At 48.4% G+C, this 23,754-nt stretch overlaps 1 protein-coding gene across 1 annotated transcript in view; it reads right to left on the reverse strand.

Annotated features, from left to right (window-relative positions):
• Positions 1–23,754, reverse strand: part of inf2 (inverted formin 2) — a 102,112-nt gene that overhangs the window by 13,899 nt on the left and 64,459 nt on the right. The window contains exons 8-15 of the mRNA XM_072489851.1: positions 22,123–22,968; positions 9,225–9,370; positions 8,414–8,475; positions 4,725–4,827; positions 4,543–4,628; positions 2,804–2,904; positions 922–992; positions 174–281 (exon numbers count right to left, since the gene is read on the reverse strand). Coding sequence (XP_072345952.1) covers positions 174–281; positions 922–992; positions 2,804–2,904; positions 4,543–4,628; positions 4,725–4,827; positions 8,414–8,475; positions 9,225–9,370; positions 22,123–22,968 — 1,523 coding nt within the window. The remainder of the gene's footprint in view (positions 1–173; positions 282–921; positions 993–2,803; positions 2,905–4,542; positions 4,629–4,724; positions 4,828–8,413; positions 8,476–9,224; positions 9,371–22,122; positions 22,969–23,754) is intronic.

The following is a 23,754-nucleotide window of genomic DNA, read 5'->3' on the forward strand; positions in this document are numbered from 1 at the left end:
CATGACCCAGAGCTAGGTTCAGTATGTTGCCCAGAGACATGTTAAGACTTAGACATGGAGATAGCTCCTTGCCAATGTCCTTATATTTAATGAAGACTTGCTATTAACATAGAGAAGACTACTAATCTTTAACATACACGTTTTGTACCCAATATCAATACAACAGGTATCACCTCAATCATGTGATGGAGCAATGTAATCCGGGATTGGTTTGCTTTCGTTTCCGTCAGTTTTAGCAAGGTACTTATTTTAAAGCCATCTGCATTCCCTGTGTGACTGCCCTGTTGGAAGGTAAAGAAAAAACACAAAGTACACATTAAAATATAAACACAAATGCAATGAAAGTTAGAAATCATAGAATCCCTCCAGTGCTTGACCAGGAGGTCATTCGGCCCATCGTATTTGCACTGACTCTCTGAAAGAGTACCTACGTCCACTCCACCACCCACCCTGCCCTATCCCTGGACAGTAGGGGGCAATTTATCATGGCCAATCCACCTAAGCTGCACATCTTTGGACTGTGGGAGGAAACCGGATCACCCGGAGGAAACCCACACACGCACACAGAGAATGTGCAAACTCCACACAGACAGTCACCCAAAGCTGTTATCGAACCCAGGTCACTGGCACCGTGAGGCAGCAGTGCTCACCACTGTGCCACTATGTCCCTGTTTAAACATACTTGTCACATACCAGTTTGTCTGATCAATCTTCTCTAATTTTGTACAACTGATTTTTCAAAATTTGCATTTTTACTAGTTTATAAAAAAATTGAATTAAAAAATCAATCTTTAACAGTCTAACTAAATAACATGTTCATCATAGATTTTCAATAATTAATTGTGTTTAACTGATGCAAAGTAGTTTTCTGGATGTCACTGTGTAAACCAATAACCTTTGTATAGTTCACAGAATACATACATAGTTCAGGAAGTTTCCAATTTTAAGAATTAAGTCACAGAACAGGGGTAGTCTTGAAGCAGAAAGAAGATCTATTCAAAAGCAGAGAACAATTATAAACATTGCATCCTGCTAATGTTAATTTGATGATTATAATTGGCCTGTGGATCTTGAAATGGTCACATAATGACGATCCACTGTGCAAAATCTTCTTTCTAAATATAAAATAATGAGCAAATATTATGAGACCATAAGATATAGGAGCACGATTAGGTCATTCGGCCCTTGGGTCTGCTCCGCCATTCATCATAGCTGATATGTTTCTCATCCCCATTCTCCTGCCTTCTCTCCATAATCCCTGATCCCCTTATTAATCAAGAATCTATCAATCTCTGTCCGAAAGACACTCAATGACTTGACCTCCACAGCCTTCTATGGCTTTTAAAATTCTTATCCTTGCTTCCAAATTCCTCATTGGGCTGGACTATCCATCTCTACAAGCCTCCTCCAACCCCACCACCAGCTCTATCACCTCACCCCGCCCTACTGTCCTCCAAGGTCTCTGCATTCCACCTATTCTGGTCTATTGCATATCGCTAATTTTCTCTGCTGCACCTGTGGGTGACTCGGTCTTAAGATCCAAAATTTCTTCTATCAACCTCTTTGCCTCTCTATTGCTCGCTCCTCTAAGACACTCGCTAAAAACTAGCTTTTGGCTCGTGTAATTTTGTGTTTGTAAAGCAGTCCTGTGCAGCATCTTGTGATGTTTGACTACACTGAACAATTGCAAGTTCTTGTTATATGTTGGCGAGACCACATCTGGAGTACTGTGTCCAGTTTTGGTCTCCTTATTTGAGGAAGGATGTGGTGGCATTGGAGGCAGTTCAAAGGAGGTTCACCAGATTGGTTCCAGGGATGAAAGGATGGCCATATGAGGAGAGATTAAACAGTTTGGGTTTAAACTCGCTGGAGTTTAGGAGGATGAGAGGGGATCTGATCGAGGTGTATAAAATACTAAAATGGATTAATAAAGTAAACGTGGACCAAATGTTCCCCCTTGTGGGGCAATCTAGAATGAGAGATCATGGACATGGGTTGAGAGGCGGTAGATTTAGAACTGAGATGAGGAGGAACTGCTTCTCGCAGAGGGTGGTGAATTTGTGGAACTTGCTGCCCCAGTGTGCGGTGGGGTTTGAATCATTAAATGGTTTCAAGAAGGAGACAGATACATTTCTGATAAAAAGCGGGTTAAAGGAATATGGTCAACAGGTGGGGAGATGGATTTGACACCAGGAAGAGATCAGCCATGATCCTGATTGAATGATGGAACAGGCTCGAAGGGCTGAATTGCCCACTTCTGCTCCTAATTCATATGTCCTCATGTGGTAGGGCATTGTGCAATTACAAGAAAAGACACCGTCAAACACCAACTAACCACTTTGCTATGAACACATGCGCCTGATCAATAAGCATTAATACCTGCCTTTAAGATTGCATATAACAGCATTAAAATCTTATTAAACTATTTACCTTTGATTAGAGATACGATGATTAGATTGAAAGAAAATGATAATTACGCAACATAAGATAACGAGGCAATGGTCTTAACGTTACTTGGAAACAAAATACAAGAAATGTGCGATACGTGAAAGACAACATTTTATTTGATAACTATTTTGCATCCTTGAAATGGAGGATGGTGAAGCACATCAATGTTGTGAATGGGCCAACAAGCAGCTGCAGTCCTATTTTAGAAGTCAATGCAGGACGTTGCATCAATTCACACGCGTGATGGCATCAACTTTCTGATCTCCGATCAGTCAGAATGCCGTTCAGATGCTTGTGGTGCAACTGCAGTTTAACATTTCAGTCTGATAAGCACCATGTTTGCCACCAAACTTACCTTGACAAGCAGTTTTGATTAGTTCTGCCCTTGGTTGGAGCACTTGCAATGTACCAGTAGCCTCTACACACAGCAACATGCAGTCAATTCTTAGCTGGTAGCTGTGATAGAGCAGGATAAAGAAATAAACAAAGTCGAGTGGAGACTTTTAAACTAGAGAACATTAGTAGAAAACTCACAAGCCTCAGGCAAACGTGAGGTAGGCGATAGTTTTGCCTCTCGTTTCATTAAGGTTCGACAAATGGTAAAGATTTGACCAGAAAAATAAGTCACTACTAGCTATTTGAAATAAAACAGTTAACACTTGGTGAACAAAAAATAAAAAAATACCTGATTAAGAATCAAAATAATCAACACACATAAAATGCCAAGAATACAATGATTTCCTGCCTCTTGAACCAGGGAAATATTACACCATTTTGAGGTGACCGATCCATAATATGTAATATAAAATTAGAATTTTATTCCATCTTCGTCAGGAGATCAGGACAAAAAAAACAAAAAACAGACAGAATATTTCCTCAGGACGTTAAATGTGTTGGATAAAACTAATGTGTGTGAGATTTGTGGACACTTGTGAACTGGTCTACTGACTGTTAAATATTAAAGGGAGAAATGCATCATTAACGCCTTCCCAAAATAATTTTGATATTAAGATGAAACTAATAAAGAGTACACTCCATTTCTTTCAGTTACTATATAGTAAATGTTTTGCTTTACTCTTTACCAATGTTTTGTTGCGTATATTAAGCATTTTCCATAATAAGTGCTCGAAAAAAATGGCGACAGCAGATAAAATGTATGTTTCTAATCCAAAGAATAAATTTTACATGCAGAGTAAGTCATTCAAAATAGCGAAGTTAATTGTAATGTGCTTATTTCTTTGGGTTTGATGTGCAACTCCCAGGCTTAATATTTAGCAGTTTTGCACATCAGGGCTGTCAAATATCGGTAACCGCCTTGCTTCGATTACATTTTCCAGTAGGTTATATATCATGTGTAACAAAAGCATAACTATTAATTGTTATTTATAAGTTTTCACCAAGCGTTCTGCACTTGTAAAATTCTAATGGAATGTAAATAACTGAGGAAAGGTTTCTGCCATTCATTATTTATAGCAAAACCATAAAGAGGCACTTTATGTACAAGCATGTACTTCTACTTCTCACCAGAAATAAGCTGAAATCCTCCCCTCACCCCCCAGTGCAGTTCAGTTCCATTTTCGATGTATTTCTACACAGTGTTGGTTTAGTTCCCTCTCGTTTCAATTCTTATTCTTGTCACTTTGTTCATGTTCTTTTCCCTGTTCCAAGTCTATTTTCTGCCCAGCTCCTTTTAAAACCCATTTTAAAATCAAGAGGGGCTCGATTGCATCAAAGGTCTCACATGATTAACAAAACTTTGATTCCAGTTCATGAGATGCGTGACACTTTCAGATGGATAAGGTTGGATGAGCAACTGGCAAAATGTTTTTTTTAAACTTAAAGGGCAATTGAGTGTGGCCAATCCACCTACCCTGCACATCTTTGGGTTGTGAGGGTGAGATCCACGCAGACATGGGGAGAATGTGCAAATTCCGCACGGACAGTGACCTGGTGCCGGTATCAAATCCGGGTCCTCGGCGCCGTGAGACAGCAGTGCTAACCACTGTGCCGCAGTACCGCCCCAGCAACCAGCAAATGTAACTTGTATCTGAAACAAAATCCCTGCAGAATAAACCTGGCACCAGTAATACATACCAAGGAACATCCAGGAGGAGAAGGTAGAAGTGATCAGCACTTGCTAATTTTTCCTTTCCTCCTTTGTAAGCCTTTATATTTTCTACCTGTGCATGGAATGAATTAAAAGAAAAGGTTATAGCCGAAATAATATTGACCCACTCAGGTTATCAGAACTGGTATTCATTGCCTTGGCATCTTACCTCATGATTCTCTGGTAGTAGTTTCTTGAGTTGCTTTAAAATCTCAACATCGAATTTAGATTGGTCCCCTCTCCTGATCATGTCAGTCACTTCTTCATGAGAACTAATGAAACATTGACAAATGAGATTTTGCATCCTTAAAAGAACACAATTCTCAGCAACTAAACTTTAGCAAACCAAGAGGCAGCATTATATATCATCACGGTTTATTCAGTTTCAAGGAGATTACTTAGTTTCCAGGTAATAAACATAATTAAAAATAGAATTTCTCCTTGCCATTAATGGAATAGATGTCCTTACATCTTGCTCTGTGGAGCCCCAGATTCAATTGGTTGGAACAGCTAACACACAAGAGCAAAAATTCCTAATCAGCCAAGGGGATCAGTTCAATGCCTCTGCACCATTGACTGACGGATTTTAGTTAAATCTGGCCACCATTGACTGACAGACACTAGTTAAATCTGGCCATCTATCCTTTTGGAGACTATTGCCTGCGGGAGAAAAGACCAAGAGCATCCTTGCAAGGAGACACAAAACAGTAATGGGACACTTTCCCTGTTGCAACAAAATAAAAGAACTGATTGTGATCGGGAAACAGAGTCAGAGGGCGCGATTTAACCAAATGGGAAAACATGAGCGTGTTTAGCCGCGTGTTTCCCGGCACCTGCAGCACCGAGAAACACAACGCTATTGAACGGCACTCGAGTTAGACAATAGGCCTTAGCCACAATCCTGTTGGATCTCACAAGGCATTGCGTGCAAGGTAGATCCCGGGAGCGTGGTCCCCCGGCTTCTATTGGCCATATTGCACTGCGGCACATTGCTTTTCAGGCTCAGTGTGGCCATTCGATTGTGCCCAGAGTCATAGAACATTCGGCCCATTGAGTCTGCGTGGGTCAAAAATAACTACCAAACTATTCTAATCCCATTTTCCAGCATTTGGCCCATGGCTTTGTATGCCTTGTGATCGCAAGTGCACGTCTAAATAATTCTTAAATGTTCTGAGGGTCTCTGCCTCCACCACCTTTTCAGGCAGTGAGTTCCAAACTCCTACCATCCGCTGGGTAAAAATGGTTTCCCTTACATCCCCTCTAAATCTCCTGCCCCCTTAAATTTATGCCCCCTGTTCATTTACCCCTTCACCAAGGGAAAACGTTTGTTCCTGTCTACTCTATCTATGCCCCTCATAATTTTATACATCTCAATCATGTCCCCCTCAGTCTCCTCTGCTCCAAGGAAAATAATCCAAGTCTATTCAATCTCTCTTCCACAACTAAAACTCTGCAGCCCTGACAACATCCTGGTAAATCTCCTCTGCACCCTTTCAAGTGCAAGCACATTCTCTTATAATGTGGATTCCAGAACTGCACACAATACTCTAGCTGTGGCCTAACCAATGTTTTATACAGTTCAACTCGGTGGGCGGTATTCTCCACCCCCCCCGCCGGGTGGGAGAATCGCCGGGGCGCCGCGCGAATTGCGCCATGATGCCCCGACCCCCGCTCTCGATTCTCCCACCCCCGCCTAAACCAGCGCTGCGCGAATCGCGCCGGGCCGCTCGGAGAATCGCAGTAAACGGCGAGCGCCGATTTTCTAGCCCGCATGGGCCGAGCGGCTGCGCGTAAACGGCCTAGTCCCGCCGGCGCCATCCACACCTGGTCGCTGCCGGCGGGTACTCGTCACGAAGGCTTGGGGGGGGCGTCCTGTGGAGGCGGGGGGCGGGGAACAGGGGGGCTCCATTCCCAGGGAGGGCCTCCAGAGTGGCCTGGTACGCGATCGAGACCAACCTGTCGGCGGGCCTCCTTTCTTCCGTCGGCGAGCCTGGATCTATCCGCCATGTTTTTGTGGGGCGGCCTGGGGGAGGACGGCCACTGCGCATGCGCTAGTTGATGCCGGCCCAACTGCGCATGCACGGGACCCAAGGCGCCGGGTCTCTGATGCTGTGCCGAGGCCCCGCCCCCATAATTCACGCGACGCCCCTGCTAGCCCCATGGAGGTGGGGGGAGAATAGGGGTCTGTGAATGGGCGCCAACGCCAGAGTAAAACGCTCCAGTTTTTACTCCGGCATCGGCACTTAGACTCCCGTTGGGAGAATCCCGACCTCTGCCTATGCCTCGGCTGATAAAGTATACCACATGCCTTCTTAACTACTGTATCCACCTGTCCTACTACCTTGGATCCAATGGATCTTTCTTCGCTATCAGGCTCCCATGCGAGATCTTATCAAAAGCCTTGCTGAAGTCCAAATAGATTACGTCAAGTGCATTTCCCTCATCTACACATCTGGTCATCTCTTCGAAAAACTCAATCAAGTTGTTCAGACAGGACCTCCCCTTAACAAAACCATGCTGACTGTTCTTGATTAATCCCTGCCTCACTAAATGCAGATTAATTCTGTCTCTCAGAATTGCTTCCAATAGTTTCCCACGACGGAGGTTAGACTGACTGGCCTGTACTTTCCTGGTTTATCTATTCCTCCCTTCTTGAATAATGGTGCCACATTGGCTCTCCTCAATTCCTCCGGCATCTCTCCTGTAGCCAGAGAGGAATTGAAAATTTGGCCAGCACCCCTGCTATTTTCTCCCTTGCCTCACTCAGCAGCCTGGGATACATTTGATCTGGCCCTGGAGGTTTGCCCACTTTAAGTCTGCCAGACCACTCAGAATTTCCTCTCCATGTTAATCTCTTTAATTTTCTTACGCTCCTTCTTCCTGATTTCTATACCCACACGGTCCCTCTCACGAGTGAACACTGACACAAAGTATTCATTTAGAAACCCTACCTACATCCTCCGGCTCCAGACACAAATTATCACTGTGGTCCTCAATGGGCCCTACTCTTTATCTAGTTATTCTTTCACCTTCAAGTCAAACATTCGGTGGCACAAAAGGATTAATGAAGCAAAGGGGAAAAATATTAGTTTGTGCACCTTTCATTGGAGATGATGCATTCATTAAAATCAAAAATTAAAAAAGGAGCAAGGGCCAGCTCTTTAACAAGAGTTCCCTTTCTCTAGGAAAGCTGGAAACAAATGGTTCTGTTGAGGGTTAGGAATTTATCCACAAGTTTATACCGATACAGTAATGTGATTGAACAAGTATAACCCAGAGAATAGGAGTATAAATCGCACCATGGCATTTGAAATTAGTTTTACATTTCTTTTTTAATAATTGGAAATTAAAAAAAGGTGACATCTATAGAAATGGCCAATATCCTTTAAGGCAGAAAATCTGCTATCTTTACCCAGTCTGGCCTGTCGGTCATTGCATTGCCAATATACATGATGACTGTTAACTCTGATACCTCTGATACAATGGCTTGCCAAGTGAATTCAAACTGCTACCACTGATTCAAGAAAGTTGCCACACCACCTTCTCAGGTCAACCAATGATGGGCAAGAAAAGGTCAGTGGCACTCTCGTTTTAAGTAACTAACTTTTAAAAATTGTCACCACTTGATGTATCACTGGCCGATGAGCAAACAGCTGAACAGACAGTAGTTACACTTGTTTTACTTTCAACGGTGTATGGCGAGCAGAGGTGCAAAGGTCAGGCAAAGTTTGGATATATAATCAACTGATGGTGGAACAAGTACTAAGCAAACTTGAAATGTAGATTAACCATTTGATATTTTACCAAATGCCCACACTAGTAATTACAGCAAATAAAATCTATGTTCAAGTAACTCACCATTTGAATTGCTTTAAAAATATGTTCAAGTTAAGGCTTTTCCTGGAATCTAGAAATGTGATCTGTGGTGAACAAGAGGCCAGAAATAATGAGTTATACATGGAAGTGGCTGCGTTTAGATGACTGTTTTGCGTCAATGTGTGGAATCTTGCTCAGGCATCTGGGGGTCTTGACTGGAGAGCCAGCGGGAGACCCAAGGTGCCTGTTATTGGGAAGGTGGGCCAAACGAAAAACAATCAGGCAGTGACGGGGCCCAAGGGCGGGCCTTTCCCTGCAATCAAGATGCAGGGGCAGACGTCTCACCTACCGAGAGCTGCCAACTAATCAGAGGCTGGTCGCTCAAGCTCAGCATCACCAATGGGGAGACAATGGCTCCTGGTGATGGTGCACATGTAAGAATTGTGAGAGGGGCTGCGGGGAGAGAGGTGCACAGGTGAGGGATGGGGGCCGCGGGGAGAGGGTGTTCTAGTGACTCAGTAACAAGGGCAGGGATCAGCCAACAGGGAGGGGCAGTCCTTTCCCAATGACGAGGCCCTCAATCACTGACTGATGGACCATCACCAACACCCAACCAACAGAGGTGACAAGCAACCTACATAGGGTTTACTTGTCGTGAACACCACGTGCCGACAGACCGGTCTGCTGCTGGGTTACCACCAGCAGCCACAGGACGAGGCCCTTAACTGGTCACTTAAGGGCCTCAAGTGATGGTGGGGTGGGAAGGTATGCACCATCCCACATAAATACATACCATTCCCACCTCCAAGCTCACCACCAGCGAGAGCACGAGATTCTGCCTGGTGCCACTTACCTCTTTGAGCTCTGTTTTGCTAACAGTTCGCTCTTTCTGTTTTGCCTCCAAAACTGGAAAGCTGAAGAGTTTCTCAATACTGGCATAATCAGGATTCAAAGGTTCTTCAACAGTTCTTCGGAGGGATGACCACAAACAATTTTTCTCTGGAGAAGGAAAGAAAAGGACTGGTCAAAGGGGAGAAGGAAACCGAGGTTTTATTATCTAAATTCAGTAAAAAAATTATAAAACGAGGAAAAAATATAGGGAGAAAACTTCCGGTCCTCGCTGGCAGGGACAGTGCAGCCCCACTGCGGGTTTTCCAGCGGTGAGGGATTGAACCAGTGGGAAATCCCATTGATAGCAACAGGACCAGGCGATCCCGCTGCCGGCCACTGAGATATACTCCGTGGGGAGGCAAGAGAATCCCACCCATGGTATCTTTCTTTTGGTATCTGTTATTAATCTCTTCATTCCACATTGGACAGCTACTTACATATTTACTACAATAATGGTGCTCAAGGCAGTTGTTATCAAGTATGCCCCAAAGCAACTTGTGCCTAATTTCCTCTTCCTCCCTTCAGTGACAAAGAAACGTCCTTATCATATTACCCCAGCTGCATGTATCGGACCAACATTCAGAAATTATATCTGCAAGGGCCAGTTGGGAGACTAAGATGGTAAAGTGAACATTACAGCAGGAGTTGTAGTATGAAGTCCACCAACTAGGCATATAGCTGACAAAGTGGTTTAGGATGATATTTGGACTGCCTGGTCAATGCAAGGAGAATGACATGTCACTTCAATACTAATGAAAAACTTCAATAATAATGAGAAACCTGTATAAGTCAATGTGGTAAACCACTGTTGCACCTCTATTAGGTGATGTATGGTAGGACCTGTACTACAGGTACGTTAGTAGTCCCTGCCTGCTGGCTCCGCCCAGTAGGCGGAGTACAAATGTGTGTGTCTTCCATGCTGCAGCCATTTCGCCAACTGCTGTGGGAGGCCACACATCTTAGAGCAATAAAGCCTCAGTTGTACCCAACTCAAGTCTTTGTGCAATTGATCGTGCATCAATTTATTGCTCTAAGATTTTCAAAAGGTGGACCTCCGTATCAAACCGGATCGCCTGCAGCTGGATCCGCATTCAAGCGACGCCAAAAAGGACTTTCAACACTAGCTAGCTTGCTTCGAGGCGTACATCAACTCGGCGTCCACCCCTGTCTCGGAGGCTCAGAAGATACAGATCCTGTACTCAAGGTTGAGCTCCAGCGTCTTTCCGCTAATCCAGGACGCGCCGAACTACGCTGAAGCCATGACGCTTCTCAAGGAGAATTACGCTCAGAAGACTAACACGGTCTTCACCAGGCACGTACTCGCCACTCGCTCTCAACTCCCTGGGAGTCCATAGAAGACTTCTGGCGGGCCCTAATCCCACTTGTCCGGGACTGTGACTGTCAGGCCGTTACGGCCACTGAACATTCAATCCTCCTTATGCGGGACGCGTTTGTTACGGGGATTGGGTTGGACCTCATATGCCAGCGACTGTTTAAGAGGGGGCCACGCTCGACCTAGCGGCGACAAAGAAACTAGTGCTCTCCATGACGGTCGTCTCGCGCAACGTTCAGCCCTATATCCCCAGCCACGCGGCCCACCCCTCCTACGCATAGTGGACCCTAGAGACGGCCGCCCCAGCAGGGGCCTTACCCAGCCAATATGCCTGCGCCAATCGCCAGCCAGCAAACCCCGGGGGTCCCCGATATTATTTCTGCGGCCAGCAGAAACACCCACGCCAACGCTGCCCGACCCGCGCTGTCCTTTGTAAGGCTTGCGGCAAGAAGGGGCACTTTGCCGCGGTGTGCCAGGCCCGTGCAGTCGCTGCTATCACTCCCACCTCGCTCGTTTACGGACAATGGGCATCTTCACCTCCCCCTCCCCGGACCACGTGCGGCAGTGGGTGCCGCCATCTTCTCCCCCTCAGGCCAAGCGCGGCCAGTGGGCGCCGCCATCTTCCCCCCCGAGCAACACGTGCGGCCCATGGGCGCCGCCATCTTGTTCAACCCCACCACATGCGCCGCCATTTTATACTCCTCTAGATCTTCAGCCGCCATTTTGTCCTCCTCGAAACCTTCAGGCGCCGCCATCTTTGCTCCCCCACGGCACATGGGCACCGCCAGCGTTCCAGGACCAGGTATCCCCGGGCTCCCCGTCATCCTACGCCAGCGACGACCGACCACGACTCGCCTCAGTGACCATCGACCAGTCTCGTCCGCACAACCTGGCCACCGCATCAACCAGCTTTAAAATCAACGGACACGTGACCTCTTGCCTGCTGGACTCTGGGAGCACCGAAAGCTTCATCCACCCGGATACGGTAAGGTGCTGCTCCCTCGCGGTACACCCCGTCAACCAAAGAATCTCCCTGGCCTCCGGATCCCATTCCGTGGCGATCCGGGGGTACTGTGCGGTCACATTCATGGTCCGGGGGTAGAGTTCAGCGGCTTCCGCCTCTACATCCTCCCTAACCTCTGTGCTGCACTAATCCTCGGCCTGGACTTCCAGTGCAACCTCCAGAGCCTATCCCTGAAATTCGGCGGGCCCCTACCGCCCCTCACTGTGTGCAGCCTCGCGACCTAAAGGTTGATCCGCCTTCCCTCTTCGCAAATCTATCCTCGGATTGCAAACCCGTCGCCACCAGGAGCAGACAGTACAGCACCCAGGACATGACCTTCATCAGGTCCGAGGTCCAGCAGCTGCTTCGGGAACGCATCATCGAGGCCAGCAACAGCCCCTGGAGAGCCCAAATGGTCGTTGTTAAAACTGGGGAGAAACACAGAATGATCGTGGACTACGGCCAGAATATCAATTGGTACATGCAGCTCGACGCGTACCCGCTCCCACGCATATCTGATATGGTCAATCAGATTGCACAGTACCGGGTCTTCTCAACGGTAAACCTCAAATTCGCCTACCACCAGCTCCCCATTCGTAAATCGGAAAGTCCATACACTGCCTTTGAGGCAGACGGCCGCCTCTATCACTTCCTCAGTGTTCCCTTCGGCGTCAGCAACGGGGTCTCGGTCTTCCACAGAGAGATGGACCGAATGGTCAACCGATACGGTTTGCGGGCCACCTTTCCGTACCTAGACAACGTCACCATCTGCAGCCATGATCAGCAGGCCCACGACACCAACCTTGCCAAATTTCTCCGCACCGCCACTCTCCTCAACCTCACCTGCAACAAGGAGAAGTGCTGGTTCAGCACGAACCGCTTAGCCATCCTCGGCTATGTGGTCCAGAACGGCGGTCTGGGGCCCGATCCCGACCACATGCGCCCCCTCATGGAGCTCCCCCTCCCCCAAGGCCCTCAAACGCTGCCTGGGGTTCTTTTCGAACTACGCTCAGTGGGTCCCAAACTATGCGGACAAGGCCCGCCCACTCATCCAGTCCACTCTTTTCCCCCTGATGGCCGAGGCACAGCAGACCTTCGCTTGTATCAGAGCCGATATCGCCATGGCCGGGATGCACGCACTAGATGAGACACTGCCCTTTCAAGTAGAGAGCGACGCATTAGACGTCGCCCTAGCCGCCACCCTCAATCAGGCAGGCAGACCCGTGACATTCTTTTCCCGCACCCTTCATGCCTCAGAAATTCGGCACTCATCCGTCGAGAAAGAGGCCCATGCTATCGTTGAAGCTGTGCGGCATTGGAGACATTACCTGGACGGTAAGATATTCACTCTCCTCACTGACCAACGGTCGGTAGCCTTCATGTTCAATAACACAGAGCGGTGCAAGATCAAGAATGATAAAATCCTGAGATGGAGGATCGAGCTCTCCACCAACAATTATGAGATTTTGTATCGCCCCGGTAAGCTCAACGAGCCCCCAGACACCCTATCCCGAGGTACATGTGCTAGCGCACAAGTGGACAGACTCCGGACACTGCACGACAGCCTTTGTCACCCGGGAGTCACACGGTTGTACCATTTTATAAAGGCCCGCAATCTGCTCTAATCCGTCAAGGAAGTCAGGGCAATCACCAGAGACTGCCAGGTCTGTGCGGAGTGCAAAATGCACTTCTACCAGCCGGACCGTGCGCGCCTGGTGAAGGCCTCCCGCCCCTCGGAGCGCCTCAGTGTGGATTTCAAAGGGCCCCTCCCCTCCACCAACCGTAACACGTATTTTCTCAGTGTGGTCGACGAATACTCCAGATTCCCCTTCGCCATCCCATGCCCCGATATGACGTCTGCCACCGTCATCAAGGCCCTCAGCACCATCTTCGCTCTGTTCAGTTTCCCCGCCTACATCCACAGTGACAGGGGATCATCCTTCATGAGTGATGAACTGCGTCAGTTCCTGCTCAGCAGGGGTATCGTCTCCAGCAGAACGACAAGCTACAACCCCCGGGGAAACGGACAGGTAGAGAGGGAGGACGGCACAGTGTGGAGGGCCGTCCAACTGGCCCTACGGTCCAGGAACCTTCTGGCCGCCCGCTGGCAGGAGGTCCTCCCTGATGCACTACACTCCATTCGGTCACTACTGTGCACTGCCACTAACAACACACCCCATGAACGTCTTTTTGCCTTCCCCATGAAGTCCACATCCGGGGTGTCGCTCCCGACTTGGCTCACAACTCCAGGACCTGTCCTACTCCCTAGGCATGTCCAACTCCACAAGGCGGACCCATTGGTGGAAAGGGTGCAATTGCTCCATGCAAACCCCCAGTATGCCTACGTGGCGTACCCCGACGGGCCCCAGGATACGGTCTCCCAAAGGGACGTGGACACACGCACATACGCACACACGCACACAAAAAAAAGAAAATCATTTGTTGTATTTAGTTCTCCACCACCCACGCCGGACTCAATTTTAAAAGGGGGTGAATGTGGTAAACCACTGTTGCACCTCTATTAGGTGATGTATGGTAGGACCTGTACTACAGGTACATTGGTAGTCCCTGCATGCTGGTTCTGCCCAGTAGGCGGAGTATAAATATGTGTGTCTTCCATGCTGCAGCCATTTCGCCAGCTGCTGTGGGAGGCTACACATCTTAGAACAATAAAGCCTCAGTTGTACCCAACTCAAGTCTTTATGCAATTGATCGTGCATCAGTCAAACATGTCGATCAGCGGCGGAGGCCATGAGCTGAGCAAGCACATAAATGGTGGCTCTCTCCTAGAAACTTTTGGTTAGACCTTTTCACCCCATCAAACGGGCACCAAAAATGCAAAGCATTGCCCAGCTTAACCCCTATCTACTACTTAACTGACCACGATGCTGATGAGCCAGATACCTGGCTGCAAAACCAGTAAAAGTAGGGAGAGGAAAACCTCGATCCAGAACAGGGAGTCATAGAATCCCTACAGTGCAGAAGGAGGCTATTTGGCCCATCGAGTCTGCACTGACCCTCCAAAAAAAGAGCATCCTACCTAAGCTCATGTCTCCACCCTAGCCCCACAACCCCACCTAACCTGCTCATCTCTGGACACGAAGGGGCAATTATTTAGCATGGCCAATCCACCTAACCTGCACTACTTTGAACTGTGGGAGGAAATCAAAGCCACCCGGAGGAAACGCAGACACGAGGAGAACGTGCGAGCTCCATACAGTCACCCCATGGCCAGAATTGAACCCGGGTCCCTGGTGCTGTGAGGCATCAGAGTTAACCATTGTGCCACAGAACCGGGATGGTCCAGAACTAAGCTTTGCGCACCCAAAAGGATTGCCAACGCCGGCCCAGCCGATGATGGAAAAGCTGATGGAGTTCATCACAGGAACTCTAGAAGCAGAGAGAAGCGATGAAAGAATACCTCATGGTGATAATGTCAGCAGTAGAAGTCGTGTTGGCCCCTATAAAGGGGATAATGGACAGAGCAGATAGGAGACTGGGAGTCCAGGAGGCAACAGTGTGGGACCTGGAAAAGGCAGCCACAGACCAGAGGGAGCAGATCACCTCGCTCAAAGCAGAGGTGACAAGGTTGGTGACAGCCCACAAGGGGAAAGTAGATGACTAGGAAAACAGGTCCTGCCGGCAGAACCTATGGATCATCGGGTCATTGGAAGGCGCAGAGGGGAGGAACACAACAGAATTCGTGGCATCGATGTTCAGAAAGCTGGTTAGGGAGGAGGGTTTGGAGGTCCTGGAGCAGACCCGTCAAGCGGCAGGCAGAACTTAATGGGTCAAAAGCCATGTTGTTTAAAAGCAAGGTGCAGTTTGGGATACTGTACCCGGCTAGACCACATGTCACATACCGAGTCAAAAGAACACTATTTTGACACGCCGGAGGAGGCAAACGTGTTTTTCCATAAGAACGAGTTCGGGAAAAAGCAGTGAAGGACAAAGACCTGAATGCGCACTTTCATGGCCCAGGGGGACAAAAGGGTAACTGTACATGGGAATTTGGTGGGTGGGTGGGGGGGGAAATCAGATGGGGTAGATTCAGAAGAACCATTTCCAGTGGGGAGCTACTACACTGCCGAGCAAGCTGGGATGAGAAGACCGGGGGGGGGGGGGGGATCAAAGCTGCGCACCTCCTAGTAGGGAGGGAGCACCTAGCAGTAGTAGAGGTAGAGCAACAAACTAGGGGGGGGGGGGCAATGGGGGAGCAGGGAAAGGGAAGGGAGGAAAAGGTAGAATGTTGGTTACAACAGGTTGCACGTGAAGACAGCTGGAAAGAGGAAGGCGGGTGGCGTCCATCTTGGATGGCCCATAAACAAAGGGAAACCCTGGCATGCAGGTGCTCATCCAGGATGGACGTATGGCTGACCCCACAGGAGTGGGGGGGGGCGAAAAACAGAAACCCCCCATCAGAATAATCACCTCGAACATAAGAGGACTCAATGGACCGGTGAAAAGATCCAGAATCTTCACCCATCTTAAAAGCCTGAGGGTCGACGTAGACTTTTACAGGAGACACATTTAAGAGAGAAGGACTAACTGAGGGTAAGGAAAAGCTGGGTGGGGCAGACAGAGTGATACACGATCAATTGCACAAAGACTAAAGTTGGGTACAACTGTGGCTTTATTACAGTCAGATGCGTGGCCTCCTGCTGCAGCTGGCGAAATGGCAGGGCACTGGAGGTCATACATATTTATACACATCTCCGTGGGCGGAGCCAGCCGGCAGGAGCTACCGGCGAACCTGTCGTGCAGGTCCTACCTTACATCTCCTATTACAGTGGTTCACCACACAGAGCAGTGGTTCACCACATCAGCAGCATTTACAGCAACGACTACTGTAATAGACCCGGGGGGGGGGGGGGGGGGGGATTTTGATATGTAATGGTTAGCAGGACCTTGGATGTACTTGCGGAACTTGTAAATATATGAACCCAAACTGGGACGACGCACAGTTTGTAAGAAAAACACGGCAGAAATCCCCCAAAATGGGGAGGTCTCATCTTCCACATTCTGGGGGGCACTGGAAAGGGGTGAAATAATGGCATACAGGGCGCTTAGAGATAGGAAGGAAAGAGCAGCTAGGCAGCGGCTGATCTATTCCATATTGGAAGTGGAATGGCGGTACTCCACAGCCCCAGCAGCGGAACGACTGGTGGAGGGGGAAAAAACTACAATTGGAATTTGACCTGCTTTCCACTGGGAAAGTCTTTTTACAGGAGACCCATTTAAGAGAGAAGTACTGACTGAGGGCAAGGAAAAGCTGGGTGCTTTCCACTGGGAAAGCAGTGAACCAGTTCTGCCAGACATGTGGGGCCTTTTAGGAGCACGGACACAAGGCTAGCCGCCTACTGCCACACCAGCTGAGGAAACACGCATCCTCTAGAGAGATAGCACAGAGATGGGAATGATAGGGTAGTTACAGCAACCAAGCGAGGTCAATGGAACCTTCGAGCACTTTTACCGGAGACAGTACACCTTGGAGCCCCCGATGGGGACTCGAAGATGAGCAGTTAATCGATGGGCTGGACATAGCAGCCATGGGCAGAAAAGGAGACTGGGACTGGAAGCACCGCTGGACTGGAAATATCATGGAATGCACTAATTCCATGTAGTGAGGGAAGGCACCGGGACCGGATTGGGGAAGGGGGGGGGGGGGGGGGTGGGGGGAAGGGGAAGGGAAAAGAGACTTCAATTGTGTGCAAGACCCAAAAATTGAAAGATCTGGCCCCAGAACAGGAGCGAAATCAGGAATGGCAAGTGAATTAACCACCGTCATGGAGCAGATAGAGGCTCAACCACCCGAGGGCGAAGTAGTTCTCCTTTTTCGCCCATGTCCACAAAGCCTATTCCCGCATAGACCAGATGGGTTCCCGGTGGACCTGTTCACGACAGCACTGGCCCTACACCTGTAGGAGGTGTTCAATGACTTCTGTCAAGGGGGGTTCCTGCTGCCCACGCTGGCACAAGCCTCGATTTCACTGATCCCAAAAAAGGCAAAGACCCATTGGAATGTGGGTCATATTGATGCATTTCACTCCTAAATACTTAGGCCAAGATCCTAGTGAACGTTTTAGCAAGGTCACTGGAGAGTTTGCCAGAAGTAATTGTGGAAAATCGGATCGGGTTTGTTAAGGGCAGACAGCCAACGATGAGCATCAGACGCCTGCTGAACATTATTATGACCCCACAAGTGATCGTCTCTCTGGACGCTGAGAAAGCCTTTGATCGAGCAGAATGGACGTACCTCATGGAGGTGATCGAATAGTTTGGGTTTGTGCATAGCGCTCCCATGGCAAGCGTGTGGACGAACACCACCAGCTCTGAATATTTACTACTGCACAGAGGCACGGGTGACTGTTTTCCCCACTGCTGTTTGCACTGGTAATTCTCTTGGATCACCAAAGGGGGTGGATGGGCATCCAGAGAGGAGGCAGGGAGCACAGTTTCTCTCTATGTGGATGGCCAGCTGCAGTGCTTCTACAGTGCAGAAGGAAGCCATTCTGCCCATCAAGTCTGCACCGATCCTGCGAAAAAGCACCCTACTTGGGTCCACTGCCCTGACTTAGCCCTATAATCCCACCTAACCTGAACACTAAGAGGCAATTTAGCATGGCCAATCCACTTAACCAGCACATCTTTGGACAGTGGGAGGAAACCGGAGTACCCGGAGGAAACTCATGCAGACACGGGGAGAACATGCAAACTCCGCACAGTCACCCAAGCTGGAATTGAACCTAGGTCCCAGGTGCTGTGAGGCAACAGACCTAACCACTGTTCCACCATGCTGCTAGAGTGATTGGAACCTCGTGACTGGAACCTCCCTCACTCTTTCCACATCGACAATCGTATCTGGGGTCTGGAATCAGATCCTCTTCCCAGAACTTTCCCCACATGATTGAAAACCAAATTAGGCAGACTTTCAAATGGGAAACATGACAAGGACAAAAGATGAACACTGTATTAAAACTCCATTGCATATGAGGAAACATGGATTCTTGACTGAAACTGCACACCTTTTCCCACCTTCTGAACACATCCCTGTTAATTATCAGGCCATAATGTTTACATTAACATTCACTCTAATTGATTACATCATAAACTGCACATGGTAATCCACATTGGAATTTGGATTTAATGATTTGTCTTCCACAACAATGCAACATTCGGGACATGATTTTCAAAATACATGATCCCGCAAGGCTCAAACAGAACAGATCAGCTTGCAAAAAAACAGGGGGAGGCAGCGGTGTAGTGGTATTGCAACTGGTGATCCAGAGACCCAGGGTAATACACCACGGCACATGGTGGAAATTGAAACCAATAAATACCTGGAATTGAAAGTCTAATGATGACCATAAAATCATTGCCAATTGTCAGAAAAACCCAGCTGGTTCACTAACGTCCTTTAGGGAAGGAGATTTGCAGTCCTCAGCTGGTTTGGCTTGCAAACTGTAACTACACAGTGTCATGTTGTTGACTCCGAAATGTTCTCTGCCTTCTGAAATGGCCGAGCAAGCCACTCAAGTTATATCAAATCACTACAAAGTCAATAAATAGGAAAGAAACCGGACAGATCACCCAGCATCGACCTAGGCACTGGGAATGACAATGGCAAACTCAATCTGTCGAGCCTGCAAAGTCCTCTTCACTAATGTTTGGGAGTTTGTGCTGTAATTGGGAGAGCTATCTCAAAGACTAGTCAAGCAACATCCAGAAATAGTCATACTCACAGAATCATTCCTTACGCATAGTGTCCCAGACACCACTATCACCATACCAGTGTATGTTCTGTCCCACCAGTAGGAAAGACCCATAAGAGGTGGCAGCAAAGTGGTGTACAGTTGGGAGGGAGTTGCCCTGGGACTCCTCAACATCATCTCCAGACCCCATGAGATCTCATGGCTTCAGGTCAAACAGGAGCAAGGAAACCTCCTGCTGATTACCATGTACTCCATCCTCAGCTGTATCAGTACTTCATGTTGAAAACCACTTGGAGGAAGCACTGAAGGTGGCAAGGACACAGAAAGGACTCTGGGTAGGGGACTGCAATGTCCATCACCAAGAATGGCTCAGTAGCACCACTACTGACCAAGGCCTAAAGGACATAACTGCTAGACTGAGTCCGCGACAGTTGGTGAGGAAACCAACAAAAGGGAAAAATATATTAGACTTCATCCTCACCATCCTGCCTGCCGCAGATGCAACTGCCCATGACAGTATCAGTAGGAGTGACCACTGCACAGTCCTTGTGGAGTCGAAGTCCAGTCTTCACATTGAAAATACATCCACAATATCCACAAGTGCATTGTCAGGCACTTGTGCCACACAAGTGCCTGACAATGACCATCTCCAATAATGAGAGAATGAAATCATCTCCATGACATTCAATGGCATCACCATCACTGAAAACCCCAGTAACAACATCCTGGAGGTTACCCTTGAGCACAAACTGAACTGGACTAGCTATATATATATATATTGTGGTTAGAAAAGCAGGTCAGAGGTGAGGAATCCTGAGGTGAGTAACTCACCTCCTGACCCTCCAAAGCCTGTCCACCTCCTACAAGGCACAAGTCAGGAGGTGGGGGCACTTGCCTGGATGAGTGCAGCTCCAACATTATTCAAGAAGTTCACCACCATCCAGGAAACCACTCGATTGGCACCCCTTACACAAACATTCACTCCACCACCGATACCCAGTGTCAGCAGTGTGTACCATCTACAAAATGCACTGCAGGAACTCTGCAAGGCCCCTTAGGCAGCACCTTCCAAACCACGACCACCGATCATCCAGAAGGACAAGGGCAGCACATATCTGGGAACACCACCACCTGGAAGTTCAGCTCCAAGTCACTCACCATCCTGACTTGGAAATACATCACCGTTCCTTCATTATCGCCGGGTCAAAATACTGGAACTCACTCCCTAATAGAACTGTAGGTAAATCTACACCACATGGGCTGCAGTGGTTCAAGGCAGCAGCTCAGAAACACCTTCTCAAGGGCAATAGGGATGGGCAACAAATGCCAGTGATGCCCAAATCCCGCAAAAAATGAATTAAAATAATTAAATTACAATGCAAATAGAACAAAGTAGTTGCACAGGCCAGATCAGCAAGACTTGCCAATCTTTAAAGGTTCATGGGGCTGGACTTCCCGCTGTAGGGATTCTCCATTGTGCCAGCAGTGCACCCACGTCCGGGGATTTCCCGAGGGCGTTGGGCTGCCCACAATGGGAAACCCCATTGGCCGGCTGGTGGGACGGAGAATCCTGCTGCCGGGGGGGCTCCACACCAGAAAACTGATGCGGCAGGACAGATGGTATACCCATGGTATTTAGGTCAAACACCAAAAATGCCTTTGATGAAATACAATATGAAAGTCGGCTGGTAACATTTGGAACGCATGGATGTGGATTATTACTGATTAAAGAGGAAGAAACATAAAATATTACTTTTGAGAGCGACTTTGAAATGGAGGCAAGTGTTGAGCGAGAAGCCTCGGAATCAGAGTGGGGAATCCTGCTATTCAAGTTTGTCTAGATTCCTAACTGCATTGTTCGATAAAGTTAAATTCACAACAGGCACCAAATCGAGCAAATAAGGGACTGAATTCATAGGTGGGATAGAGCCTCTTGGAGGGCACGGTAGCACAGTGTTAGCACAATTACTTCACAGATCCAGGGTTCCAGGTTCGATTCCCAGCTTGGGTCACTGTGCGGAGTCTGCACGTTCTCCCCGTGTCTGCTTGGATTTCCTCCGGGTGCTCCGTTTTCCTCCCACAGTCCAAAGGTGTGCGTGTTAGGTGGATTGGCTATGCTAAATTGTCCTTAGTATCCAAAAAAGGTTACGTGGGGTTACTGGGTTACGGGGATAGGGTGGAGGTGTGGTGCTCTTTCCAAGGGCCAGTGCTGACTCGATGGGCTGAATGGCCTCCTTCTGCACTGTAAATTCTATGATTCGCAACAGTACATTAGTCAGAGGCTTTGGTCATCTTGTTCCTTACTTGCTTCAAACAGTGCAAAGTAACAGTAAGTATTTATTAACAAGTCAGTTGAAGCTTTAATGTGTGTTGCATAGGTTAAATCATAGCACTGCTCAGGTCACTGCAACAGTGGAGTAATGTGTCTGCTCTCATGCCAGTGGGATGAATTCGGGAGATTAATAAATTGTGTATAGTTAAAAGGACGGAAATAATAACCTGGTCACAAGTTTTGAAAATCACCCTGAAGTAAGACCCGGGTGGCCAACAGGCTAGAGTTTGTTGTCAGGAAGGCTAGTCAAAACCAGGACATTGGATTAATTTAATGCAGCTGAATCTTGCAATGGTGATAGATTAGGATTGCTATCTTGTGATGACAAACTATAGATGAATTGATTGGCAAGAGGCGAGTCTCTGTCACCATACAGTTCACTGACTCAGAGTAATCTGCAGCGCCTTCCTTGAAATTCCATTAAGGCCTTACATGGTTGCGCTAAAATTTGTTTTTGAGAAAGATATCCCTCATACGTACCTAAAGCCATTCTCGAAGGGATTTTCTGCCAGTTCAGCTTTTTCATCCGCAATGTTGGCCGATGAACAGGTCTTTTAAGTTGAGTGGAAGAACTAGCTTGGTGAGCCATTATGGGTGCTTGATTGGTAAATGCACCCGGTGCTGGTGGAGGGAAAGGAATGCTACCAGGGAAAGGCGGAGGAGGGGGAGGCACACCACCAGCGCCAGGGAGCGGAGGGGGAGGTGGGGGCCCACCGCCACCAGGGAAAGGCGGAGGAGGGGGAGGCACACCACCAGCGCCAGGGAGCGGAGGGGGAGGTGGGGGCCCACCGCCACCAGGGAAAGGCGGAGGAGGGGGAGGCACACCACCAGCGCCAGGGAGCGGAGGGGGAGGTGGGGGCACACCGCCACGAGGGAGAGGTGGGGGTGGGGGAGGGGGAGGCACACTGCCACCAGGGAGAGGTGGGGGAGGGGGAGGCACACCACCAGCGCCAGGGAGCAGCGGGGGAGGGGGAGGCACACCACCAGCGCCAGGGAGCGGTGGGGGAGGTGGCGGGGGCATACTACCTGTGCCTGGGAGAGGGGGTGGAGGTGGAATACATGGCTGAGTTGTACAAGCCAGAAATGGAGGAAGCGGAGGTGGAGGAGGCGGAGGAGAGTGCAGCATCTGGCTAGCTGGAGCTGATACTGGCACTGATGAGTTTAACTTTTGGCTTACTTCAGTTGATATCACAGGCTCAGACAGTTCTGTCTGTACACCTCTATCAACAGCCTTTTTACTAGCATTTTGTTTCACTGGCTGATCCTTTCCTAACTTCTTTACTACAAGTCTTTCCATGATTGGGCCAACATCTTTTTCTTCATTTGCTACAAAGAAGAAAACAAAGAACTGGGTTAATGTTTTTCATGACGCAATTACTTTGTCAAAAAAAAACGGTTTCCTCCTGACTTGCTGGACTCCTAACCCAGTCTTATGCTGGGTTAGGAGTCCACAGAAATAGGCCGAGATTCTCTGGCCACCTTGTGGAGTGTTTCCCAGCAGTGGGAAGTGGCCCGTCATTGGCCAGTGGCGGGATCTTTTGGTTCCACTGTCATCAATGGGATATTCCATCACGACAGAGGGGCATTGTGGCAGGGCCAGAAGATCCAACTGGTGCATAGAAGTACCATACATCCTGCGGTAAGTGTTAGTGTAAGAGTCCAGGAAGAGGTGAACCCAGGCTAAATGGGAACAGCTCACCAACCAAGTACACTCAAAGGGAGGTTAATGATGGTAATCAGGAGCAGGAACAGATTGGATGTTTCTGCTCACGAGACCAGGACCAATGAGGTTAAGTTGTGTGGCTCCAATTGCTATTCCGGCAAAAGCCAATTCAGCTAGGAGCCAACTTGGCCTGTACCACTCTGTTTGCCCATTAGATCATTGGGACAGCTCATCGTATTATACTAAAGACATAAAAATGTACATTACGGAAGGAGGCCATTTAGCTCATGGTATCCATGTGCTATCCAACCAGGCCTCACCTTCCAGTTCGTGATCCATACAGCATATCCAAATGATGTTTACAAAAGGGATGAGGGTTCAGCCTACACAACCCATTCACATAGCAAGTTCCAGGTCCCTACCACTCTCTTGGTAAAATTATAACTCTT

This window comes from Scyliorhinus torazame, chromosome 2, assembly GCF_047496885.1.
Source record: "Scyliorhinus torazame isolate Kashiwa2021f chromosome 2, sScyTor2.1, whole genome shotgun sequence".
NCBI lineage: Eukaryota > Metazoa > Chordata > Chondrichthyes > Carcharhiniformes > Scyliorhinidae > Scyliorhinus > Scyliorhinus torazame.